The sequence below is a fragment of the Rhinoderma darwinii genome, chromosome 6 (genome assembly GCF_050947455.1).
Source record: "Rhinoderma darwinii isolate aRhiDar2 chromosome 6, aRhiDar2.hap1, whole genome shotgun sequence".
Lineage (NCBI taxonomy): Eukaryota > Metazoa > Chordata > Amphibia > Anura > Rhinodermatidae > Rhinoderma > Rhinoderma darwinii.
The window spans coordinates 90354485-90381491 of NC_134692.1; the positions used below are offsets into that span (position 1 = coordinate 90354485).

At 40.7% G+C, this 27007-nt stretch overlaps 1 protein-coding gene across 3 annotated transcripts in view; it reads left to right on the forward strand.

Annotated features, from left to right (window-relative positions):
* The window catches only part of LUC7L (LUC7 like), a 128868-nt gene that overhangs the window by 33942 nt on the left and 67919 nt on the right, over positions 1 to 27007 (forward strand). For 2 of the 3 annotated variants that reach the window (XM_075830030.1, XM_075830029.1), the window contains exon 4: positions 4870 to 4980. The exons of the other annotated variant lie outside the window; for it this stretch is intronic. In XM_075830030.1, coding sequence (XP_075686145.1) covers positions 4870 to 4980 — 111 coding nt within the window. The remainder of the gene's footprint in view (positions 1 to 4869; positions 4981 to 27007) is intronic. 3 annotated transcript variants of the gene reach the window in all.

Genomic DNA, 27007 nt, shown 5'->3' on the forward strand with positions numbered 1-27007 from the left:
AAATGCTGTAAATAGATCACTCCGTGTGGAATGAATGAATATATATATATATATATATAATATATATATACACACACACACTACCGTTCAAAAGTTTAGGGTCACTTAGAAATTTCCTTATTTTTGCAAGAAAAGCACAGGTTTTTTTTTCAATGAAGATAACATTAAATTAATCAGAAATACACTCTATACATTGTTAATGTGCTAAATGACTATTCTAGCTGCAAACGTCTGTTTTTTAATGCAATATCTACATAGGTGGATAGAGGCTCATTTCCAGCAACCATCACTCCAGTGTTCTAATGGTACATTGTGTTTGCTAACTGTGTTAGAAGGCTAATGGATGATTAGAAAACACTTGAAAACCCTTGTGCAATTATGTTAGCACCACTGTAAACAGTTTTGCTGTTTAGAGGAGCTATAAAACTGACCTTCATTTGAGCTAGTTGAGAATCTGGAGCATTACATTTGTGGCTCCGATTAAACTCTCAAAATGGCTAGAAAAAGAGAGCTTTCATGTGAAACTCGACAGTCTATTCATGTTCTTAGAAATGAAGGCTATTCCATGCGAGAAATTGCCAAGAAACTGAAGATTTCCTACAACGGTGTGTACTACTCCCTTCAGAGGACAGCACAAACAAGCTCTAACCAGAGTAGAAAGATTAGTGGGGGGCCCCGCTGCACAACTGAGCAAAAAAACAAGTTCATTAGAGTCTCTAGTTTGAGAAATAGACGCCTCACAGGTCCTCAACTGGCAGCTTCATTAAATAGTACCCGCAAAACGCTAGTGTCAACGTCTACAGTGAAGAGGCGACTCCGGGATGCTGGCCTTCAGGGCAGAGTGGCAAAGAAATGGCATATCTGAGACTGGCTAATAAAAGGAAAAGATTAATATGGGCAAAAGCACACAGACATTGGACAGAGGAGGATTGGAAAAAAGTGTTATGGACAGACGAATCGAAGTTTGAGGTGTTTGGATTACACAGAAGAACATTTGTGAGACGCAGAACAACTGAAAAGATGCTGGAAGAGTGCCTGACGCCATCTGTCAAGCATGGTGGGGGTAATGTGATGGTCTGGGGTTGCTTTGGTGCTGGTAAAGTGGGAGATTTGTACAAGGTAAAAGGGATTTTGAATAAGGAAGGCTATCACTTCATTTTGCAACGCCATACCCTACCCTGTGGACAGCGCTCGATTGGAGCCAATTTCATCCTACAACAGGACAATGACCCAAAGCACACCTCCAAATTATGCAAGAACTATTTAGGGAAGAAGCAGGCATCTGGTATTCTATCTGTAATGGAGTGGCCCTCGCAGTCACCAGATCTCAACCCTATAGAGCTGTTGTGGGAGCAGCTTGACCGTATGGTACGCAAGAAGTGCCCATCAAGCCAATCCAACTTGTGGGAGGGGCTTCTGGAAGCATGGGGTGAAATTTCTCCCGATTACCTCAGCAAATTAACAGCTAGAATGCCAAAGGTCTGCAATGCTGTAATTGCTGCAAATGGAGCATTCTTTGACGAAAGCAAAGTTTGAATGAGAAAATTATTATTTGAAATAAAATTATTATTTCTAACCTTGTCAATGTCTTGAAAATATAGTCAAGTCATTTTGCAACTCATTTGATAAATATAAGTGTGAGTTTTCATGGATAACACAAAATTGTCTGGGTGACCCCCAAATTTTGAACGGTAGTGTATATATATATATTAGTCCAAATGCAAATGGACACAGCACTCCAACATACCATAGATTAGGCCATGTGCTCGTTTCCAGGGTATGAATCCGTTGCCAAATTTCAATACAAAATGACCATAGAGCAAAGTAACGGCACCAGGACTTCAAAGTAGATGAAACAGGGTGGATTTATTCACCTCAAGTGAGCAACGTTTCGGCAGATGCAACTGCCTTTCTCAAGCTACAACACACTGCACACAGTGTCAGATTTAAATAGGAAGTACAATCACCAATTAGTGAATACATTAAGTGTATAGTTCATAAAAAACAATCATATAAATAAGTGAAATTTCCTATCATAGGATAGTTGTATAAAGTGCATAGTCATTATCATAGATTTGTACACAAAGTATCAATACATATATCAAATAACAAAGTGACTTGAATAGCAATAAGGGTATGTTCACGCGGCAGCCTCCGTTACGGCTGAAATTATGGAGCTGTTTTCAGGAGAAAACAGCCCCGGAATTTCAGACGTATTGGCATGTTGCAGGTGCTTTTCGCTGATTGATTACAAAGACATGACCGCTTCATCACTATATTGATGTCTGAATCATATGTGAAATACATAATTTCACACAGAGATGCAGCAATGATCACCATTGACTACTAACTTTTCAAATATTTTGTAGTAACCTCATCACAACTTGTGATTTTTGGTACATCTATAACCATAATTTTAGGGAATGAAAATATATCAATATGGACAATTGCTATAATAAAGGGACGGTGAACCTAGCAAATAGCACCTATGAATCATGGTATAAAAAAGAGCAAGAACTAGATTACATGGCTCATACCCACTTTTTATTACATTTCCATATCATAATCTTGTTAAAGGGCCATAAAAATATCTTTCTTTGCTTTGACACATTATGACCTAAACAAAGGATAGGCCTCTGCTGCCTTCCAACAGCCATCAAATTGCTAAACAACAACAATGTGTATCTAAAAAGAAAATACAAAAAAACAAGAGAATTAATATACAGCATTTCAAAGAAATACAATATAGATAAAAGATGTATGAGTAGGGTCCAAGTAAGATCCAAAATCGTACATATATATAAACCAACTACACCTTCGAATAAAACCACCCAACACAGCCCCACAGGTGGTGGCGGTACATAGACTATCTTCCTCATCTGGACCGGTTCAATATGTCAACTACAGAAATTTCTTATCTTTCTCAGTGTGTGTGTGTGTGTGTGTGTGTGTATGTATGTATATATATATATATATATGTGTGTACATGCACGTCAAAAAGCGGCTGAGCACTCACACGAGCGCTTCAGCTGCTGCGTTCTAGCGATTGGTGGGAATTTCAGTGCTCGGACCCCCACCATTCCAAACTTCTGACATGTCACTATGACCTGTCAGAAGTTTGTCATACGTTTACCTTCACTTTAAGGCGGTGTAAAACGACACCTAACTTAGGCCTTATTCACACGAACGTGTTATACGTCCGTGATACACGCAGGATTTTCACGCGCGTCGCACGGACCTATGTTATTGAATGGGGCCGTTCAGACTGTCAGTGATTTTCACGCTGTGTATATGCGCTGCGTAAAACTCAGGGCATGTCCTATACTTGCCCGTGTTTCACTCAGCACGCACCCATTGAATCAATGGGTGCGTGCAAATCGCACACGGAAGCACGTCCGGGTGACGCGCGTGATTCGCGCTACAGTTGGTAAGGAAGAGAAGGGAAACCTAAAATCCCCTCCTTTACTGTGTCATCACATAAAAAGGGAGTGTCCTAATGATGTCGGCTGCGCGAAAATCTCGCAGCCACGCACCATATACACGTCACACTGAACGTTTGCACGCGCAAAACGGACACGTTCGTGTGAATAAGGGCTTAGGCTGTAGGTATTTTTAGGCAGATTGCTTTCGTTGACATGTTTGTGAAAATTATTTTAACTCCCTTTTTGTATTCTGTACAGTTCTGCAGAAGATGTTATCTGAGCCATGTGCAGTGTATCCAGCAGCAGGCTGGTTAAGTTTATTGGTTGGGGTAAAGTGTTGGGGCTTGGTGATAGGAAGAAAGACTATATAGTATTATATTTACCTATTGCTGTAAAGCAGTTACTATTTAGGGCCAGTTTACACAGTTTTTTGAAATTTTTTTTTTTTTCGCGCGGAAACCTCGCTGCAAAACATGCTAAAAAAACAGCCGAAAATGCCTCCCATTGATTTCAATGGAAGGCGGAGGTGTTTTTTTTTCCCACGAGCAGAAGAACCGGCTCGCGGGAAAAATAAGGGACCTGCTCTATCTTGGGGCGTTTATGCCTCCGACCTCCCATTGACATCAATGGGAGGCAGAGAAAGCGTATTTCGTGGCATTTTATGCCTGCGACGCTCAATGGTTGTGGGTGAAAAACGCCACGAAAATCGGCGTGCATGCAGAGGAAAATCTGACTCAAAATTCCAAACTGAATTTTGAGGCAGATTTTCCTCCTGTCCTAATTTCTATAGTTCTGTGCGCCTTATTCTTTTGTCATTGTTGCAAGGAAATTGTCATACGATGTTGTACATCATAGGAAGTAGTTAGTAGTCCTACGGTACTTATTGAAATACATGTAAGGGCCTGTTCACATCACCGTTCATTTCCGTTCCGGGGTTCCGTCGGAGGTTGCAGTCGGGTGAACCCCGCAACGGAAAGTGAAAGCACAGCTTCCGTTTCAGTCACCATTGATCTCAATGGTGACGGAAACATCGATAATGGTTTCCGTTGTCACCGTTCCAGCAGGTTTCCGGTTTTCCGTCGGAATCAATAGCGGAGTCGACTCTGCTATTGATTCCGTTGGAAAACCGTAAACCTGCCGGAACTGTGACAAACGGAAATCATTAGCGATGTTTCCGTCACCATTGAGATCAATGGTGACTGAAACGGAAGCTGTGCTTTCACTTTCCGTTGCGGGTTTCACCCGACGGAAACCTCCGACGGAACCCCGGAACGGAAATTAACGGTGATGTGAACAGGCCCTAAACGAGAAGTGGATGTGCATACAGGAGCTCACTAATGTAAAGTAAATACTTGAAAGACACAGTTCTGTTTTAGGTCTGTCTTTTTACCTCACGTGTTAAAGATTATTTTAAATAAACTTATTAGTGTGCAATTTCATATTTTAGGCTATGGATCATTTGGAGGCCTTTATTGCAGAGTGTGATCGAAGAACTGAACTTGCAAAGAAACGCCTTGCTGAAACTCAAGAGGAAATTAGTGCAGAAGTTGCAGTAAAGGTATTTCCATTGTGAGGAGTTAATCATGTACATTAAGGCTATGTTCACACAGAGTTTTTTGTAGGCGGAATATCTGCCTCAAAATTCCTCTCCCTGCACGCCGATTTTCTGTGTTTTTCGCCCGCGGGCATAAAACACCGTGAAATACGCTTTCGCTGCCTCCCATTGAAGTCAATGGGAGATCAGAGGCGTAAACGCCCGAAAATAGGGCATGCCGCTTCTTTTTCCCGCGAGGCAGTTTTACTGCTCGCGGGAAAAAGACGCCGACGCCTCCCATTGAAATCAATGGGAGGCATTTTCGGGCCGTTTTTGACGAGTTTTGCGACGCGGTTTCCACGTCAAAAAACTCGTCAAAATATTCAGTGTGAACATAGCCTTACAGTGAAGTTCCTGAAGCCAATTGAAGCCAAAATGTATTCATGTATTTACGCCAGTCTTCTAACTAAAACGCACAAAACAATATGTGGTTTGTGTAAATTTTTCATACATGTATGAATGTGTTTTATAAGGCTTCTACTTAACCCCTTAATGACCAGGCCATTTTTCGCGTTAATGACCAAGGATTATTCAAAGAGTCGTAACTTTTTTTTTATTCAGTCGACATAGCCGTATAAGGGCTAGTTTTTTGCGGGACGAGTTGTATTTTGTAATTGTACCATATATCGATTTAACTTTTATTAACTTTATTTTAGGAGAGAATTGAAAATAAGCAGCTATTCCAGCATTGATTTTCACATTATAAATTTACGCCGTTTACTATGCAGCGTAAATAACATGTTAACTTTATTCTATGGGTCGGCACGATTACGGGGATATCAAATATGTAAAGGTTTTATGTTTTCCTACGTTTGCACAATAAAAACCCTTCTAGAAAAAAATTACTTGTTTTTGCTGGGCCGCATTTCAAGAGCCGTAACTTTTTTTATTTTTCCGTCAATGTGGCCATGTGTTGGCTTGATTTTTGCAGGCCAATGTGTAGTTTTCATTAGTACTATTTTGGAGTACATGGGACTTATAGATTAACTTTTATTTAGTTTTTTATGGGGGGAATGGGAGAATCGAGAATTTTGCTGTTTTTTTTGGACGCCGTTCATCCGGCGGTTTAATTAATGTGTTAATTTCATTGTTCAAGTCGTTACCATCGCGGGGATACCATATATGTGCATGTGTCATTTGTTTTGGCACTTTTACTAAATAAAACCACTTTTTGGGCAAAAAAATTAGTTTAGTTTGATTTTGACTAAATTTTTTTTCATTTTTTTTTTTTCACAAACTTTATGTAACTGCTTTACATTTTTTTTTAGTCCCACCAGGGGACTTCACTCTGCGATCTGCTGATCGCATATATAATGCTTTGGTATACTTAGTATACCAAAGCATTATTGCCTATTAGGTCATGCTCCTGCCGCTGATCGCGTGAGTACACTGTCCGTACCCACGCGATCAGAGGACGGATATATCCGTCCGTCCTGCGCGAACTAGCAGCAGCAGAGGACGGATATATCCGTCCTTCGGCGTTAACAGGTTAAAGGGGTTTTCCCGTCAGGGACATAAATGACATAGCCACAGGATATGTCATAAATGTCAGATAGGTGTGGGTCCCACCTCTGGGACCCACACCTATCTCTAGAACTGGGCCCCCTATTCCTACCGTTCATGTGGATATGTCACAAATGTCCCTGATTGGAAAACCCCTATAAATAAGTGTGGGAAAACCACACTAGGCCTGACAGGGCACAGTTTTTAGCCAACGGCTGATTCATTAACAAAGTGTAGGTCCTGTTAATGAATCTGGTACGCTGGGGGATAGACTGGCGCACTTTGTGGTGTGCAAGTATTCATACATTATTTTTTTTATGTCCCCTGTAATTTGATCTGTGTACTGAGTAATGATTAGTAGTAATATTGAATTTAAAAAAACATTAAAAATGGGCTAGTAAGTATCAAAGTTATTGCTAACAATATATATATATATATATATATATATATATATATATATATATATATATATATATATATATATATATAATCACTGGAGTTTACTCATGCCTTTATCCACCTCTACTAAATAATCACTGGCTCTCCTGTGAATAAACAATATTTCTCTAAGACTTTACTTTTATTAACCCCTTCAGGACTCAGCCTGTTTTGGCCTTGTGGACCCAGCCAATTTTTTCAAATCTGACGTCCATTTATGTGGTAATAACTTGGGAATGCTTTTACCTATCCAAGTGATTCTGAGAGTGTTTTCTCATGACACACTGTACTTTATGTTAGTGGAAAAATTTGATCAATAAATTCAGTATTTGTTTGTGAAAATCACCAAACTTTAGAAAAAATTAGCATTTTTCTAAATTTAAATGTATCTGCTTGTAAGACAGTAATACCACACACAATAATTACTAATTAACATTTCCCATATGTCTACTTTATGATGGCATAGTTTTTTTGAACATCCTTTTATTTTTCTAGGACGTTACAAGGCTTAGAAAACTTAGAACATTTTCAAAATCTATTTGTATAGGTACCAGTTCAGTTCTGAAGTGGCTTTGAGGGCCTTATATATTAGAAACCCCCATAAGTCACCCAATTTTAAAAACTGCACCCCTCAAAGTATTCCATACAGCATTTAGAAAGTTTATTAACCCTTTAGGTGTTTCACAGGAATTAAAGCAAAGTAGAGGAGAAATTTAAAAATTTCTTTTTTTTGTCAGAAAATTATTTTTAATCCATTTTTTTCTGTATCACAAAAGGTTTTACCAGAGAAACGCAACTCAATATTAATTGCCCAGATTCTGGCGTTTTTAGATATATCTCACATGTGGCCATAGTGTGGTAATGGACTTAAACACAGGCCTCAGAAGCAAAGGCGCACCTAGAGGATTTTGGGGCCTCATTTTTATTAGAATATATTTTAGGCACCATGTCAGGTTTGAAGAGGTCTTGTGGTGACAAAACTGTGGAAACCCCCAAAAAAGAAACCATTTGGCAAACTACACCCCTCAAGGAATTTATCAAGGGGTATAGTGAGCATTTTAACCCCACAGGTTTTTTGTGGAATTAGTGCGTAAAAATGAAAATGTTAATTTTTTTCCAATAAATCATAGAAATTATCAATTTTTACAAGGAATAAAGAAGAAAAAGCGCCCCAGGATTTGTAAAGCAATTTCTCCTGATTACGGCAATACTCCATATGTGGCAATAAACTGCTGTTTGGACACATGGCAGGCCTTAAAATAGAAGGAGCACTATTTGGCTTTTGGAGCTCAAGTTTACTCAATTGGTCTTCGGGTGTCATGTCGTATTTGCAAAGCCCCTGAGGGACCAAACCAGTGGACACCCCCAGAAGTGACCCCATTTGGGAAACTACAGCCCTAAAATTTTATTTAGGAGTATAGTGAGCATTTTGATCCCATAGGTTTTTTGCTGAATTTAGTGTAATTAGGTCGTCAAAACTTCTATTGTTTTTTTTTTGTTTTTTTTACGGCGTTCACCGCGCGCTATAATTACATATTTGATTTATTCTGTGGGTTGATGCGATTACGGCGACAGCATATGTATTAGGTTTTTATGTTTTACGGTGTTTGCACAATTAAAATCACTGTTTAAAAAAAATTATTTTCTTTTTGTGTCGCCATATTCTAAGGCTGGGTTCACACACACTATTTACGGATGTAATTTGGGCGTTTTAGCCCCGAATTACGTCCAAAAATGCGGCTCAAAAGCGTCTGCAAATATCTGCCCATTCATTTGAATGGGTCTTACGATGTTCTGTGCCGACGGTCATTTTTTTTACGCGCCGCTGTCAAAAGGCGGTGTGTAAAAAAGACGCCCGCGTCAAAGAAGTGCCTGTCACTTCTTCAGACGTAAATGCAGCCGTTTTCCATGGACTCCATGGAAAAACAGCTCCAATTACATCCGTAATGGACGCATGAAAAGACGCCTGCACATGCCATTACGTCTGAAATTCGTGTTAATCCGGCCTAATAGTAACATTTTGATCAAATCCATCTCTCAATCTGTGTTTTGTTTTTTCTTCGCATTAACATTTGTCTCCTGTGGTACCTGCTGGTTACACTTCAGGTGAAACGCATCGAGCCATTGATGCATCCGTTAGGATGTAAATATTAGTGTAGGAAGTCCAGGGATATGAGTGGATTTGTTATTACTGTGATTAACCCCTTTTGGACGCAGCCAGTTTTGGCCTTGTGGCACAGACTATTTTCTTCAAATCGGATGCGTCACTTTATGTGGTAATAACGTGGGAATTCTTTTACCTACCCAAGCGATTCTGAAATTTGTTTTCTCGTGACATATTGTACTTTATGATAGTGGAAAATTCAATATTAGTGAAAAACATTTCCATTTTTCTACATTTAATTGTATCTGCTTGTAAAACAAATGGTAATACCACACTAAATAGTCACTAGTTAACATTTCCCATATGTTAAAGTTTTTTGAACGTCCTTTTATTTTTATAGGACGTTACCACGCTTAGAACTTTAGCAGCAATTTCTCACATTTTCAAGAAAATTTCAAAAGGCTATTTTTACAGGGACCAGTTTCGTTCTGAAGTGGTTTTGAGGGCCTTCTATATTAGAATCCCCCAATAAATCACCCCATTAAAGGGAATGTGTTGCCAGAAAAACATGTTTTTTTTAAAAAATTAAACATTTAGTGTGTGGGTGATTAAACATTGTTCAAATTTTTTTTATTTTTTTCTCGAGTCAGGAAATATTATAAATTATTTCTAATTTATAATACTACCCATTTTTGGTCACTAGATGGAGCTAGTTCCCAAAATTGCAGCATTGCAACATTGGGTTAAAAGCCCTCGCTCTAGTGAGCTCTCAGCTTCCCCCCCTCCTTTATCCTGGCTAGTGCCGGGATAAACGAGGGGTTTGAACGGTGTAACCTCCTACACTGTGTGTCGCCATTTTTTGAGCTAACACACAGCGTAGTAGGTTTACATACAGTAGTAAACACACAAACACGAACATACATTGAAAGCTCTTACCTGCTCCTGCCGCCGCGGCTCCCTCCGGCCCGTCCGCTCCGTTTGCTGCCGCTGGTCCAAGTGCACAAATCCGGAAGCCGCGACCGGAAGTAGTAATATTACTGTCCGGCCGCGACTTCCGGTCCACAGGAAAATGGCGCCGGACGGCGCCAATTTCGAATTGGACTGTGTGGGAGCGGCGCATGCGCAGTTCCCACACAGACGCCGTACACGGAAGTCAATGGGACGGGAGCCGTTCACAGTCCCTATGGGACTGTGGCTGCCGTATTCCATGTCTGTATGTGTCGTTAATCGACACAGACAGAAATGGAACAAAAAATGGCAGCTCCCATAGGGAAGAAAAAGTGTAAAAATAAGAAAAAGTACAACACAAACACACAAATGAATATAAACGTTTTTAATAAAGCACGAACATCTTTAACATATAAAAAAATAATTTGTGATGACACTGTTCCTTTAAACTGCACCCCTCAAAGTATTCAAAACAGCATTCAGGAAGCTTCTTAACCCTTTAGGCGTTTCACAGAAAATAAAGCAAAGTAGAGGGAAATTTACAAATGTAAGTCGTTTTTTTGCCAATATTCATTTGTAATAAAAAAATTTCCGTAACAAGGTTTGTACCAGAGAAACGCAATCAATATTTATTGCCCAGCTTCTGCAGTTTTTAGAAATATCCCACATGTGGCCTTAGTATCCTAATGGACCGAAACACCGGCTTCAGAAGTAATGGAGCACCTACAGGATTTTGGGGTCTGCTTTTTTTTTAGATTATATTTTAGGCACCATGTGGGTTTGAAGAGGTCTTGCAGTGCCAAAACAGTGGAAACTCCCCAAAAGTGACCACATTTTGAAAACTACACCCCTCAAGGAATTTATCTTGGTGGTATAGTTAGCATTTTAAATGGAATGTGTTGCTAGAATTTTTTTGTTTTTTTTTTGTTAGTTAAGCAATTATTATTTAAGTGATTACACATGGTTTTAATTTTTTTAATTCTTTCACAAGTTAGGAAATATTATATATTAGATTCTAATTTATAACATTTCCATGTACTGGTCACTAGAGGGAGCTCTAGTGTGCTCACACAATCCTCCCTCCCTTATACTGGCTAGTGCCAGGTGAAGGAGGGGTTTGAAGCTTCAAACCTCCTACACTGTGTGCCGCCATTTTCTGAGCAACTGCACAGTGTAGGAGGATTCGATACAGTGCTGAGCAGACAGTATAACACGTACATAATACACACTTCACATACACAAACATAAATTACCTGCTCCTGCCGCCTCCGCTCCTATTCCTTGCGTCTTCGCTTCCTTGAACATATGGGCGGAAGTTGTCATCTTACTGTCCGGCAGCAGCTTCCGGTCCACATGAAAATGGCGCCGGATTTGGTCTGTGTGGGAGCGGCGCATGCGCCGTTCCCACACAGACGGCGTACGCTGCAGAGAATGGAACGGCTCCCGTTCGCAATCTCTATGGGGTTGTATGTGCCATTAATCGACACATACAGAGATGAAAAAAAAAAATGGCAGCCCCCATAGAGAAGTAAAAGTAAGAAAAAAGTAAAAAGTAGAACACAAGAAGACAAATAAATAAAAGTTATGTTCATTTCATACTAAAAGCAATAGGATAAAAAAAAATTTAATGACCCCTTCCCTTTAACCGCACAGCTATTTTGCTATGTTTATTGTAGAAGAAAATGCACCCCAACATTTGTAAAGCATCTTCTCCTGATTATGCAAATAACCCATATGTGGTAATAAACTGATATTTGGACCCACAACACGGCTCAGAAGGGAAGGAGCGCCTTTTGGAGTGCAGATTTTGCGGGATTTTCAGTGCCATGTCGCGTTTGCAACGCCCTGCAGGGACCAAAACAGTGGGAACACCCCAAAAGTGACCCCATTTAGGAAACTACACCCCTCAAGGAATTTTTCTAGGGGTATAGTGAGCATTTAGACCACACCTTTTTTTTTTTTGCAGAATTTGGTGGAATTAGGCCGTGAAAATAAATATCAATATTTTTTTCCACTAAAATGTTGCATTTTTTTCATTTTTGCAAGGAATAAAGGAGAAAAAGCCACCCATAATTTGTAACGCAATCTCTCCCGAGTGTGACAATACACCACATGTGGTAATAATAGTTTTTTTAAAAAAATATAAATTAATTAACCTTTGCAGTACTGATCCTTTTTTGCTTTTCCATTTTAGTTTTTCACTCCCTGCCTTCCAAACGCCATAACATTTGTATTTTTCCATCAATAGAGTGGTGTGAGGGCTTATTTTTTGCGGGAAGAGTTGTAGCTTCTATTGACACCATTTAAGTACCATATAATGTACTGGGAAACCGAAAATAAAATTCTTTGCGCTGTGAAATTGGAAAAAACTCCTCCATTGTTTTTTGGGTTTCAATTTTACCGCTTTCACCATGCGGTAAAAATGAACAACTTAACTTTATTCTACGGGTTAATACAATTACGTTGATACCAAATGTATATAGGTTTTTTTTTATATTGTACTTCTTTTACAAAGAGAAAACTCTGTTAAAAAATAAAATTTTTGGTATCAACACATTCTGAGAGCCATAACTTTTTGTTTTAATTATTTTTGGTCGATTGAGTGGTGTGAGGGCTTATTTTTGGTGGGACAAGCTGTGGTTTTTATTGGTACCATTTTTTGGAACATAGAACTTTTTGATCACTTTTAATTATATTTTATTTAGAGCTAAAATGACGAAAAACTGATTTTGGCGGTTTAAATTATGGCGTTCATTATGCGCTAAGAATTACAATTTGACTTTATTCTGCGGGTCTGTACGATTATGGCGATACCGTATGTATATAGTTTTTTTGTTTTTTTTATGTTTTGCAGTGTTTGCACAATAAAATAATTTATTTTCTCTGTCTTCATATTCTGAGAGCCGTAACTTTTTTTATTTTTCAGTCAAAACGGTGTAAGGTCTTGTTTTTTGTGGATGGGTTGTAGTTTTTATTGATACTATTTTGGTGTACATGCGACTTTTTGATCACTTTTTATTCTATATTTTGGGAGGAGTGGTGACCAAAAAATAGTGATTCTAGCATTGTTTTTCGTTTATTTTTTTTTTTTTTTTGCTTGGCTCACCGTGCAGGAAAAATAACATTATAGTTTGGGTCGTTACGTATGCGGTGATACCAAATATTTGTTCTGGTTTTTTAACGGTTTCATTTTTTCCCTATAATAACATACTTATCGTGAAAAAAATATCTTTTTACGCTTTTGTAAATCCGTTTTTTATTAACTTTTTATAAAAATGTTTTTTTACTTTTTACACTTTCTTTTTTTTACCTGAAGCTCTGATCGTTGCTAGAATACATTACACTACCTAATAGTGTAATGTATTCCAACTGTCAGTGTGACGTCACAGTCACTCTGACAGTAAGTCTACGAGGACCAGCTAGAGGCTGGTCCTCGTAGGCTTCCATACATAGCAGACCCGGAGGCCGTTATCTGGACTCCGGGTGCCATCACAAGCACCAGCAACCCCCACAATTCCATGTGCTACAAACCCCCTTAATGCGGCGATTTCTATAGTGCGCCGCATTTAACGGGTTAATCAGGAACGACAGTGACTTCCTGTCACTCTGACAGGAAGCCTATCGGGAGGCTGGCCCTGATCGGCTACCGTACATGGCAGACACGGAGTCCGTTACTTGGCCTCCGGTTGCAATGCTAGCCATCTGCAAACCTCACGATTTCATGGTGAGGTCTGCCGATTTGCTATAAACTCCTAAAATGCGACGATTGCAATCGATCGACACATTTAAGGGGTTAATTGCCGAAATCAGCGGAAATGAGCCGCTGATCGGCAACAGTGGAGTGTCAGCTGTCGGGGAAAGCTGGTCTCCCGATTCCCGGTGTCACACTGTACGTCCTCGTGCGCAAAGACGCTGGCCACCAGGACGTACAGTTGCGTCGTGGTACGCCTAGGGGTTAAGTAGTATGATTGCTGGTTGCAAGCACTTGGGTTGTTGCTGGATTATAATAAATTTTGACCAATCAAAAGTAGCCCAGTGCTTCAAGCCAGTTCTTTAGTTGGAATTTAATTATAGCAAACTTATTTTAATGCATGTTTAATAGAAGTAAAGTTTTAGAGAAAATTCTATTTATTCACGAGAGAGCCAGTGATAAGTAACAATATATTTAGAATTGAATAAGAAATTTGATTTGGATACAGTACTGTAAAGCACTGCTGCCCAAACTCTGTTCTCAAAATCCCTTAAATGGAACCAGAGTTTTCTTAAAAAAAGTAAAATAATACAGGATCCTCATTACTTCTGCCTGATTCATTTTTTGTTTTCTATTCTCCCTATTTTTGCTGCACTGCTATTTTCCGTTCTCACACATTCTGAATACCGCCCCTCTGTTGAGGCCCAAGGAGTTAGTACACTGATTAGATGAGAGCAGGTATAATGAGCATACTTAGATGTGGTACAGGAGCGATGGTCTGGCTCTTAGCAGAGGCAGGCTCTAATACTGGCTTTAGGGTGAGAAAATAATAATTGTACCCAGGGGTTACAAAGGTCGCTCGGAAACTCTGTTTTTTCCATTAACAACCACAGGTATTTAAACTCGACCCTGTGGAAAGCTTTCACAGCCTTTAGTGGAAGCACTGCACGACTCCCAACCACATTATGGGTTAATTATAGTCGGCACTCCGATAGATAACAGTGGTGCCACGTGGTACAGACACTGTCCATCAGTCATCGAATGTAGAGAAACCACCGCACATCTCTTCAATGCAAGGAAAAGATTTATTAGTAGATGAATATAATAATCAGTATTCTTCTTCAACACCTAGTATAATATTAAATGCCACACACAGCACCTCTCACAATGTTTCGGTTCTCCCAGACTTTGATCACGTTAGTCTGCAAAATGTACAAATAATGCAAGTACTAAAAACACTAGAACTACAAAAAGATCGTAGACCAGAGTAAAGAATTTATCATAATGTCAAGAAGTATCAGAGATTGAGCAGCATAACGTGATATCCCAGGTTAACTAGACTATAGTAAAACAAATGTCAGAACGATTATGACCCAAGTGTAGGGAGTTATAATAGATGAACAGTTAGTAGTCTGCTGAGACCAGAATCATAATGTAAAAGATGAAATGGGGCATATAAATATATCAATAAATAAATCTAGCTGACCCATTATTGTAAGAACGGTTAGTTGAAATGCAAAACATGTTCACAGAAATATCAGCAATGAGTAACAAAACCTGTGGCTCGTATGGAAAGAGGGTACAACAAACGGATAGGTGAATCGCCATAGAATGGAGGTGCCGAGTGTCTCTCGGTGTCTATAAATACCCAGTACGCCTACCTCACGGGTGGGCCGGCGCAATAGGAAAAAAAAACCCACAAAAGCCGAAGAATCTCTCCGATTTATCGGGCAGCACATCATATAGTCTCTGTGGAGACTACAAGATAGGGCTGCATGTTAAATGATTGCTAGCGATGTTCGAATATATTTAATATTTACATATAGAGTTTGGAGGAGTTCTCAGAGAAACTATCTGAAAATGCAAAAAAAAAAGGGTAAGCTATGATGGCAAAAAACGTGTAATTTGTCACAAGGAAAACCAGGTTAATTGTGTGCTGAAAATGTCATGAACAAACCTGATCTAATTCTGTTGCGACGTGCGAAATTAAAAAAAATACCTGTTATGTGGATAGTCTGTTAAAGCTTATTCAGACAAACCATTTTCACGTCCTAGGGTTGTACGACCAGCGCGCGAACTGAGCATGGACCTATTAATGTTTAAAGGGCCAGTTGTGGCGACGCTCTGATTTTCACGGATCATCCGTCCATGTTAGAAAAATAGCAGCATGCTCTAGCTTTGTCCATTTTTCACAAAGGAAAGGTGCATAGAAGTCAGTGGGCCTGTGTGAAAAGAGGACACCACTGATGCCGTCCGTTCCATTTTTCACGGATGGTTGGCTGGAGTCACTTTAGTAGTTACATAGTTGATAAGGTTGAAAAAAGACACAGGTCCATGAAGTCCAACCTATAATCTGACTTGTTGAGCCAGATGAAGGCAAAAACCCCCATGAGGTGTATTCCAATTACCTCATTAGGGGATTAATTCCTCTCCGACTCCAAATATGACAATCGGCGTAAATTCCTGGATAATCCTCCCATCTCCAGAATCTAGTATTTCTAACTTGTAATGTTATATTCTTCAAGAAAGAATCAATAATCACGGCATCCTGTGGCAGAGAGTTCCATAGTCACTCTTGCAGTATCGGATCCCCATCTGTGATAATGGTGAAACTTTTTTCCTCTAGATGTAGAGGACGCCCCCTTGTCATTGTTAGAGGCCTATTGTAAAAATATATCATAAGAAAAATATCTGTACTGTCCAATTATATTTGTAAATTGTAATTATATTGCCACTAAGCCGTATTTTATTGTAAACTGAATAGCCCCAAGTTTTATGACCTTTCTTGGTACTTCAATCCACCTATTCCCTTAATTACCTTGGTCGCCCTTCTTTGCACCCGTTCTAGTTCAGCCATATCCTCCTTATACACAGGTGACCAAAATTGTACACAATACTCCCATGTGTGGTCTGACTAGTGATTTGTATAGAGGCAAATCTATGTTCTTGTTATGAGCATTTACTGCTCTTTTTATGCATTCCATGATTTGATCTGCCTTGGCAGCAGCTGCCTGGCACTGGTTGCAAAAATGTAATTTACTTTCCACCAATATCCCCAAGTCTTTTCCGTAGCAGTCTTACCCAGTGTTTTACCATTAATGCATAATTGTACAATTTGTTTACTCGCTCAAGTGTAATCTTACATTTATCGACATTAAAAAGAACCTTTCACCTGCCCATAGATGTGCAGCTGAGTGCACCATGTAATAGGCACTGCTTCACAAACCTTGGCTCACTTTAAAAAAAAAATCTATCCTCATCCGTTATGTAGATATCGGTGTCGTTATATTTAATAACGCCCCATTGACAGTTCAGGGGGTTATTTACATATTGGGTGCCAAATCTAACGGCACTGATATCTAAATAACTGAGGAGGATAGAATTTTTTTTTTTTTTAAAGTGAGACATGGTTTGTGCAGCAGTGCCTATTACATGGTGCACTCAGCTGCACATGTATGGGCAAGTAAAAGGTTCTCTTTAAACTTAATTTGCCAATTCTCTGCCCAAAACTCCAGCTTCCCAAATCCCTCTGTAGTATTATATTATCCTTCTCTGTGTAGATTACTTTACAGAGTTTAGTATCATCTGCAAATATTGAAATTATACTCCGTAAACTCTCTACAAGGTCATTGGCTACAATAAGATTTTATAATGAATATATTGAAGGTATTCTAGCCTCTGGACCATGCCAGTTTAAATGGTATAATACGTATTTTCTTCTGTGTGTACAATTTAAAAAATGCAATACCAGTTGTACAACAGGCGTCCATCTACAGATGTTTCATTGACCACACGCTACCACTCTCAAAGGCTATCATGGTGCACAGCAAGACTGCAATGGAGGCTGGAATGGAGGTCTATCCTATTCAGCAATGAGTCTCGCTTTTGTCTGGGATGCAAATTTAGCCGGAGATTGGTCTGAAAACCACGTGGGCAACGCCGTGAAGAGGCCTTCACAAGGGAACGTCACACTGGTCCTATTCCTGGAATTATGGAGAAGGGTAGCATGATGTACAATAGCCGGACCCCTCTAGTCTTCATTTTAGGTTCACTTAACAGCTCGGCGTTACATTAATCTGGTCGTGGAACCAGTGGTATGGCCATTTCTCCAATATTTCTCAGAATCTGTTATTCAACAGGACAACACGAGGCCACATGCTTGCGACCATGGCCTGCAGCGTCTCTGGACTTTTCTCCCATGGAGCACATATGGAACGTCATTGGTCGGCAATTGCAAAGGGAGCTGCCAGCAGCCAGTCTTGATGATTTGCGTGCCCAAGTGTATTCAGCGTGGCATAACATTCCTCAGACATCCATTAACCCTTTCATGCCAACAATCTGTAGATTCACATCCTAGCCGCATATACCCCGTGCAGCCACGGCGTGAATCGACAGTCCTCTGCTTCTGCCGGCATAGCTCTGAGGAGAGCGCTCTGACACTGGCAGTATCCCCGGCTCCCCAGCAACCTGTTCTCTGACAGCTGAACCGATTGGTTCGGCTACAGAGCATGTGATCAACATTATTAACCCCTTCCCTCTTTAGCCACTTTTGACCTTCCTGACAGAGCCTCATTTTTCAAATCTGACATGTGTCACTTTATGTGGTAATAACGTCGAAATGCTTTCACCTATCCGGGCGATTCTGAGATTGTTTTCTCGTGACACATTGGACTTTAAGATAGTGGTAAAATTTGGTCGATACATTCAGTATTTAATTGTGAAAAACACGAAAATATAGTGAAAAATTGCAAAAATTAGCATTTTTCTCAATTTAAATGTATCTGCTTGTAAGACAGGCAGTTATAACACACAAAATTGTTGCTAATTAACATCACCCATATGTCTACTTTAGATTGGCATCGTTTTTTGAACAGCCTTTTATTTTTCTATGACCTCACAAGGCTTAGAACTTTGGCAGCAATTTCTCACATTTTCAAGAAAATTTCAAAAGGCTATTTTTACAGGGGCCAGTTCAGTTGTGAAGTGGTTTTGAGGGCCTTATATATTAGAAACCCCCAAAAAGTCACCCCATTTTAAAAACTTCACCCCTCAAAGTATTCAAAACAGCATTTAGAAAATGTCTTAACCCTTTACACATTTCACAGGAATTAAAGCAAAGTAGAGGTGAAATTTACAAATGTCATATTTTTTTGCAGAAATAAATTTTTAATACAATTTTTTTTATAACACAGAAGGTTTTACCAGAGAAATGCAACTCAATATTTGTTGCCCAGTTTCTGCAGTTTTAGGAAATATCCCACATGTGGCCGTAGCGTACTACTGGACTGAAGCACCGGCCTCAGAAGCAAAGTAACACCTAGTGGATTTTGGGGCCTTATTTTTGTTAGAATATATTTTAGGCACCATGTCATGTTTGAAGGGCTCTTGCGGTGCCAAAACAGTGAAAATCCCCCAAAAGTGACCCCATCTGGGAAACTAGACACCTCAAGGAAATTATCTAGGGGTGTAGTGAGCATTTTGACCGCACAGGTTTTTTACAGAAATTATTGGAAGTAGGCCGTGAAAATTAAAATCAACATTTCTTCAAAGAAAATGTAGGTTTAGTGATTTTTTTTTCTCATTTCCACAAGGACTAAAGGAGAAAAAGCACCGCAAAATTTGTAAAGCAATTTCTCCCGAGTAAAACACTACCCCACATGTGGTAATAAATGGATATTTGGACATACGGCAGGGCTTAGAAGGGAAAGAGCGCCGTTTGGCTTTTGGAGCTAAAATTTAGCAGGAATGGTTTGAGAGGCCATGTCACATTTACAAAGCCCCTGAGGGGACAAAACAGTGGAAACCCCCCACAAGTGACCCCATTTCGGAAACTACACCCATTGAGGAAATTATCTAGGGGTATAGTGAGCGATTTGACCCCACAGTTTTTTTGCAGAAAATATTGGAAGTAGTCCCTGAAAATACTAATCTAGGTTTAGCTAATATTTTCTCATTTCCAGAAGGACTGAAGGAGAAAAAGCACCACAAAATTTGTAAAGCAATTTCTCCCGAGTAAAACAATGCCCCACATGTGGTAATAAACGGCTGTTTGGACACACGGCAGGGCTTAGAAGGGAAAGAGCACTAATTGGCTTTTTGAGATCACATTTAGCAGGAATGGTTTTCGGAGGCCAGGTCACATTTGCAAAGCCCCTGAGGGGACAAAACAATGAAAACGCCCAAAAGGGACTCCATTTAGGAAACTACACCTCTTGAGGAATTCACCTAGGGGTGTAGTAAGCATTTTGACCCCACAGATGTTTCATAGAATTTATTAGAATTAGGCAGTGAAAATAAAAACAGTCCTTTTTCTTCAATAAGATGTAGCTTTAGCGCAAATTTTTTCATTTTCTCAACAAATAAAGGAAAAAAAGAACCCAAAATTTGTAAAGCAATTTCTCCCGAGTACGGCAATACCCCATATGTGGTCATAAACTGCTGTTTGGGCAAACGGCAGGGCTCAGAAGGAAAGGACCGCCATTTGGAGTGCAGATGTTGCTGGATTGGTTTCTGGGCGCCTGTGGGCCCAAAACAGTGACCCCATTTTGGAAACGACACCCCTCAATGCATTTACCAAGGGGTGTAGTAAGCATTTTAACCCTGCAGGTGTTTTGTAGAAATTAGTGTTCACTCGATGTTGCAGAGTGAAAATGGGATTTTCTTCCATAGATATGCCAATATGTGGTACCCGGCTTGTGCCACCATAACAAGACAGCCCTCTAATTATTATGCGGTGTTTCCCGGTTTTAGAAACACCCTACATGTGGCCCTAATCTTTTGCCTGGACATATGACAGGGCTCAGGAGTGAAGAGTAACATGCGGAATGGAGGCCTAATTTGGCGATTTACAAAGTATTGGTTCACAACTGCAGAGGCTCAGATGTGAAATAATAAAAAGAAACCCCTGAGAAGTGACCCCATTATGGAAACTGCACCCCTCAAGGCATTTATTAAGAGGTGTAGTGAGCATTTTTTTTTTTTTTTCCAAAACATTTTTTATTAAAATTTTTATCTGCAACATTTTTTTTCTATCTGTGTCATTACAAGAAACAAGGTATGGCATTGCCCACATCTTGACAAAAGTACATACATACATAGTTGTTCACACCGGTATATATGTTAATAACATCAGAAGCAGATATGTTGATTTTTTATTACATTGCGAACTTCAACTTAAACAATAAACCTTTTAATCATTTAAACCAATAACCTTGGTAGTCTTATTTATGCTTTATCCTTATTTCCTTTCAATGCATCTATGCATACCCTTACTCTCTCTATTTCCATCTACTTTCTTGGTGGTTTGATTTTCAGTTTCCCTAAGGATCCCTTCAGATCTTCTGTCAGATACCATTTTGTTTGTTGAAATCCCGCCACTACCATCTCAATATCTAGTTCCGACATCTGTTCCAAGAACGGTTTCCATTTCCTGAAAAAACTAGCCGTTTTCTGCTCTTTGTGTATTAGGGCATCTGTCCTATCTGAATATAGACATGTTTTCAATTGCTGTATGAGTTGTTCTAATGTCGGTGCATTGGGTTCCAGCCAGTTTTTTAGTATACATCTTTTTGCAATGAGTATTATTATATGTGCTAGCGGAGATATGTGCGCTACCGTTCCCTCTTCTTCCACTTCCATTGATGCTCTGGAGTGGAACAAAAGAAGTATGGGGTTTAGCGGCATCGGTTTATCCCATAATTTCGCCATAAATGCCAGCACTAATGACCAATATCCTTGTGTATTCGAACATGCCCAAATTCCATGATGTAGATCTGTATGTGGCTGAGCACACTTCGGGCATGCATGCAATCGGTCTGGGTTGCTATCATTTGACGGTATGTTAAAAGCGTAAATGGCTGCATGTATTAGTCTAAACTGTGTCTCCCTCCACACCTCATTAACTACATGCTTTCTCACTGCTTTCCATCCCTCTAGTATTTGATCGTTTACATCTGTTGTTTGAAAAACACGTCTCCAATAAGGGAATTGTTGTTTTGGGTCTATTTTTATGTAAATATCCTTTATTGCCCAATATAGTACCGACAATGACTTCCTATGTGATTCTTCTACCAGTGTATCAAAAGGATTATCTATTATCTCCCTTTCCAAGTTTCCTACCTCCCTAGCACAGAAAGTTTTAACCTGCATGTATTGTAAAAAGTGTGTTGGTTGGATCCCAAATTCGTTCACTAGCTCTGGCAGCGTCTTTAGCCTCGGTTCCGTTGTGTGCAGTATTTGCTTTACTGTGGCTATCCCCCTTTGCTTCCATGTCTTAAATAAACTACTTGTCATGCCCGCTGGAAACCGTATATGTGACCATAATGGTAAGTATTTAGACAACTGAAAAGATAGGCCCTGCTTTTTCCTCACTTCCTTCCAGCACATAATTGTGTCTCGTAATATAACTGAGGATTTAACATGGCACGGGAGGTGCTTAAGTTTTGTGTGCAATAATGCTTGCAGGTCATATTTACCTGCCAGTGCTGACTCTAGTTCCTGGTTGGAGTAATGATTAGTTTTGTGTATCCAGTCTAACACATGCCGGAATAGACTGGCTATATTATATCCCCTTAAATGTGGAATGTTCACCCCCCCCTGCCAGTGAAACCCCTGCAACTTCGTTAGCGATATCCTTGGCCGTTTATACGACCATATAAATTTCGTTATAGTGGAATTAAAATTTTTGACATCCTTATGCTTCAATAGTACCGGCAGTGTTTGCATTGGGTACAATAATCTAGCGAAGGAGATCATCTTGACCAGATGGCATCTACCGAACATAGAGAGCGGCAATGTCCTCCATCTTTCAAGTTCCAGCCGTATTTTGTGGAAGATGGGTTCATAATTCAGATGATATAAGGTTCCCGGGGTTTTCCCGATCCGTATCCCCAAATATGTTATTTGTGATTTAGCAATTTTTATGCCTAACTGCTGTAACCCCTCATCCGCTGTATGATTATGCTGTGTCAAACCTAGTAGTTCGCTCTTGAGGGGGTTAATTTTGAGACCCGCGAATAGCCCATAGTTATGGATCACCTCAAAAACCCTAGGGAGATGCCTAGACGGTTGAGAGAGAAACAGCAGGATATCATCTGCAAAGACTGCCGCCTTAACCTCAACCTCGCCAACTCTAATCCCATTAAATATCCGCCCCTGTTCCAGGATCTGTATCAGGGGTTCCAATGTTAGGTCAAATAAGAGTGGTGATAGTGGGCACCCCTGTCTCGTTCCCTTATGTAGCTTAAACGTCTTTGACTTGATTCCTGGCGTGCACACAGCCGCCGTGGGGTTTTTGTATAACGTTTTTATGTAATTTCTAAATGCCCCTTGTATGTTAAATTTATCCAAGACCATGTCCAGCCACTGCCACTCAACATTGTCAAACGCCTTTTCAGCATCCAGCAGCACAAGTGCCGATTGGCTGAATGACTTTGGCTGTGCTGCCACCCCATCCATAACTCCTAATACCTTTCTAATATTTGTAACTGCCGATCTACCTTTTATGAAACCCACCTGCGACGGCCCCACCAGACGAGGCATTATTTGGGCAAGCCTATTTGCCATGATCTTGGACAATATCTTGATATCCTGATTTATTAAGGATATGGGTCTGTATGAGCTCGGTAGTGACAGATCTTTCCCATTTTTTGGTAGCACCTTGATGTATGCTGTATTTGCTGCATCAGGAATGTTCCCACCCTCCAATAGAGAATTAAAATATGCTAATAACGTCGGCGTTATTTGTTCCTGTAGTATTTTATAGAATTCTGCCGGGTAACCATCAGGTCCCGGCGACTTCCCATTTGCTAATGACTTTATGGTTGTCTGTAACTCTACCAGTGTTATTCGTGCGTTCAAGTCCTCTAATTGCCCCTGGTCTAAGGTAGGTAATGTGATATCTGCCAGAAATCGGTCACCCCGCACATCACCCGGAACCAATGTGGTTTCATACAGCTGCTGATAGAAAGCCTGAAAAATGTCATTCATCTTTTTGGGTTCCGTTTGTACACAGCCCTTGTGATCTCTTAGTTTGGTTATATGCGTGAGCGGCCGAAATCCCCTAGCCAATCCCGCCAACAGTTTTCCTGCCTTGTTGCCAAAACGAAAAAGTTTGGCCTCATAGAGTGATCTCCCAAACTTCTCCCTTTTATCCAACCATGACTCGAAGTGTTTCCTCGCATCCACCCATTTGTGTTTTTTATCTGTCGACGGGTCAGCAAGGAAAGAAGAATAAGCTGTTCTAAGTTTATCACTACACTCTCTGTATTTTTGTTGGATCTGTTTTTTCTTAAACGTTACGTACGATATGAGCCTTCCTCTCATGACCGCCTTAGCCGTCTCCCAGTACAGGGCCTGATCAGCCGCATGTTCTGCATTATCTATAGCATATTCTAACCACCATCCCTTTATTCGTGCTTGAAAATCTTCATCTTCTGTTAAATTTGCCGGAAATCTCCACTGAGTAAACTCCCCCCTGGGGTGTGTATCCGCCAACACCAACCGTACTGGCGCATGATCAGATATGATCATGTCTGTGATGTCTACCTGTTCTACTCGTTGTAACATATGTTGGCTTAAATAAATGTAGTCTAATCTCGACCAGGACTTGTGATATGGTGAGAAATAAGTGTATTCCCTGTCATCCGGGTGGCTATATCTCCAGCTATCAGTTAGTTGTGTGGTTTGTGAGAATTCAGGCAATATGCCATCTGTAGCCAGTGTCGGTGCCTGTGCATCTCTCTTCCTATCTTCATCTGCATATTGTACTGAGTTAAAGTCTCCCCCTACCAGCCTCATTGCACATGTGTCAGCTAAGAGTGTAATCTGGAGGTTCTGAAAGTAAGTGCGATTATTTGTATTGGGCGCATATACATTATATATACTAACTTCCCCCCATTGTGTGTCTAGCAGGATGTGCATCAATCGTCCCTCTGTGTCCACATATTTTGAGCGTAAAGTGAAGGCAAGATTTTTGCTTATTAAAATTATCACTCCATTTTTTTTTTGAATAGCTGGGGAACCATAAACATTTCCCACCCAAAGTTTACGCATTCTAAAAAAATCTTTTTCTTCCAGATGAGTTTCTTGAAGCAAAGCCAGGTCAGCCTTCAGTTTACCAAGGTGACGCAGGACCATTGACCTTTTGTGTGGGGACAGTAGTCCCTTAACGTTCCATGTCACTACTCTCATAAAGAGAAATTAAGGTATTCGTTAGCGGAGACTGGCTATGCTTCTTCATCATATATAGGATGTTATGTATTAATAAGGAATAAATTGTAAATCCAATGTCTGTGCAGCTCAGCCCCCTTGAACTAGGGCTAATACGACTACCAATCAACCATTGAACCCCACTACGTGAGAACACATTAACTCTCCCCGACTCCCTCGGAGAGCCCCCATTTTCCCTCTCATATTTCCTCAGGACTTCTCTTTTTTCTGCCATGTGACTTACTCTCCTCTACCTACAGATAACATCTCGTCAGCATAACACATTTAACATGGTTTAACAATATCTCAGCTGTCAATGTATTTGTGCTTATCTTTCTTGTTCTAAACTGTTTTAAACTAGGCCCCAATGTCATCACCAAGTAACTTCCTTTGTTGCATATGTCAACTATTAAACACGTTAATACATGACCAAGTTCCAATTTCACTCGACGGTGGTACTCACGACTCTCGTCTGCCGAGGAGTCGACTGGCAGCCGATTTTGGGTGTACATTAGCCGTGTCGTGGAGTCTGTGGCATTCTCTTTTCCTTGGGTGGCTGTCCCTTCGGATGTGTCACGTTCTGCTGCGCGCTTCCTCCCGAGAAATCTCCATCTGCTGCTGTAGACGCTGTTTCCCTGAACAAATCTTTGTACACTGCCTCCGCTTCCTGGTGGTCTGTATAAACTTGTAGGGTGCCACTTGGAGTTGTTACCTTTAAAATCGCTGGGTATAGCAATTGAAACTTAAGTCCCCGCTTGTGGAACGCTGTGCAGATTCTGCTGAATAGCTTTCGTTTCTTTGAAACTTCCGCGGAGTAATCACTAAATAACATGACTGTGATGCCGTTTAATTTCGTCGGACCCCGTCTGGTTTTGTACATGCGCAGCAGCGCTTCCTTGTCAGCATAATCAAGATAGCGTACTATGACTTGTCGCGCTCTCTTTAGTGCGCCTTGGTGTTGCGGCAGAGTCTGTCTGTCTGGACCCACTCTATGCGCTCTTTCAACTTTACATGGTCCCTCCATATTCAGCATCTTTGGAAGTTCATATTCACAGATGCGCTTTAGTTGCGTGGCTGGTACTGATTCTGGTATTCCCACTATTCGCACGTTGTTCCGTCTCGATCTGTTCTCCAGGTCATCTATTTTGGATAACATCTTTTGTTTTTCGGCCAATAGCTCCTGAAGTGCGCCATGCGTGTCTGCTGCTTCATCTTCTAACAGGGATATTCTTTGCTCTACTTCATCTAGACGTATACCCTGTTGTGATACCTCGCTTTGCAGTGCCTTCAGTGAGGTTGATATGGTATTAGCCAGTGTGTCTTGTATGTCGGGTGTAATACGCTTGGCTACCTCCATAGCCAATTTTCTGTAATCAATTTTCATTGAACTCGAGGTTTCCTCCCCACCTTCCTCATCTGACATTGCCTCTTCCTGGTCTGAGGACGGCCTACTTGCTGCCTGCTTGTCTTTTCTGGTGACCGGTGGCATTTTTATTTGCACCCGTTGCTCGGCCCCTGTTTTTTGGATCGATTACCGACTATGACAGGCTATGCGTGTCGCTGGCGAAAGTGCTGTTGCCAAACACGTGGTCTGAGCGCGCTGTAGTAAAATGGCGCTCCCTCACTCACAATGTCCTGTTACAGGTGTCTGTCTTCAAAGACGGTCCCACCGCTTTTGCAATCTGTATAACACCGTCTATAAAGCTGCCTATATCGGGACCTCTTGTCTGTTATATGTGTCGGGATTAACGCCAGCTGTGTCCAACCTGTCTATGGCTCAGACAGCGCGTTGTTTAGGGCTGTGAGCCGCGGCAAGATGGCGCCTCTTCACCTCCTCTATCTCGCTCCGGTATTTGGCGCCAAAACTAACCAGACCGCGTTAGCGGTAAGTATGGGGAGACCCCGGTACCTGCTACCTGCTTCAGTCAGGTTTCTGTGTCCTGCCGATCCGGTGCTGTGCGGATTATAACTTAACTTGTCCCGTGTTTTCTGGCCGGCTCCGCTCCCTGTTTCCTTCGCTAAAGTCTGCCGATGAGTGTGGGAGGTGTCTGATCTCTCCGGTTTCTCCCGTATGTGTCGGGTGTAGCTTGCTAGGTCAG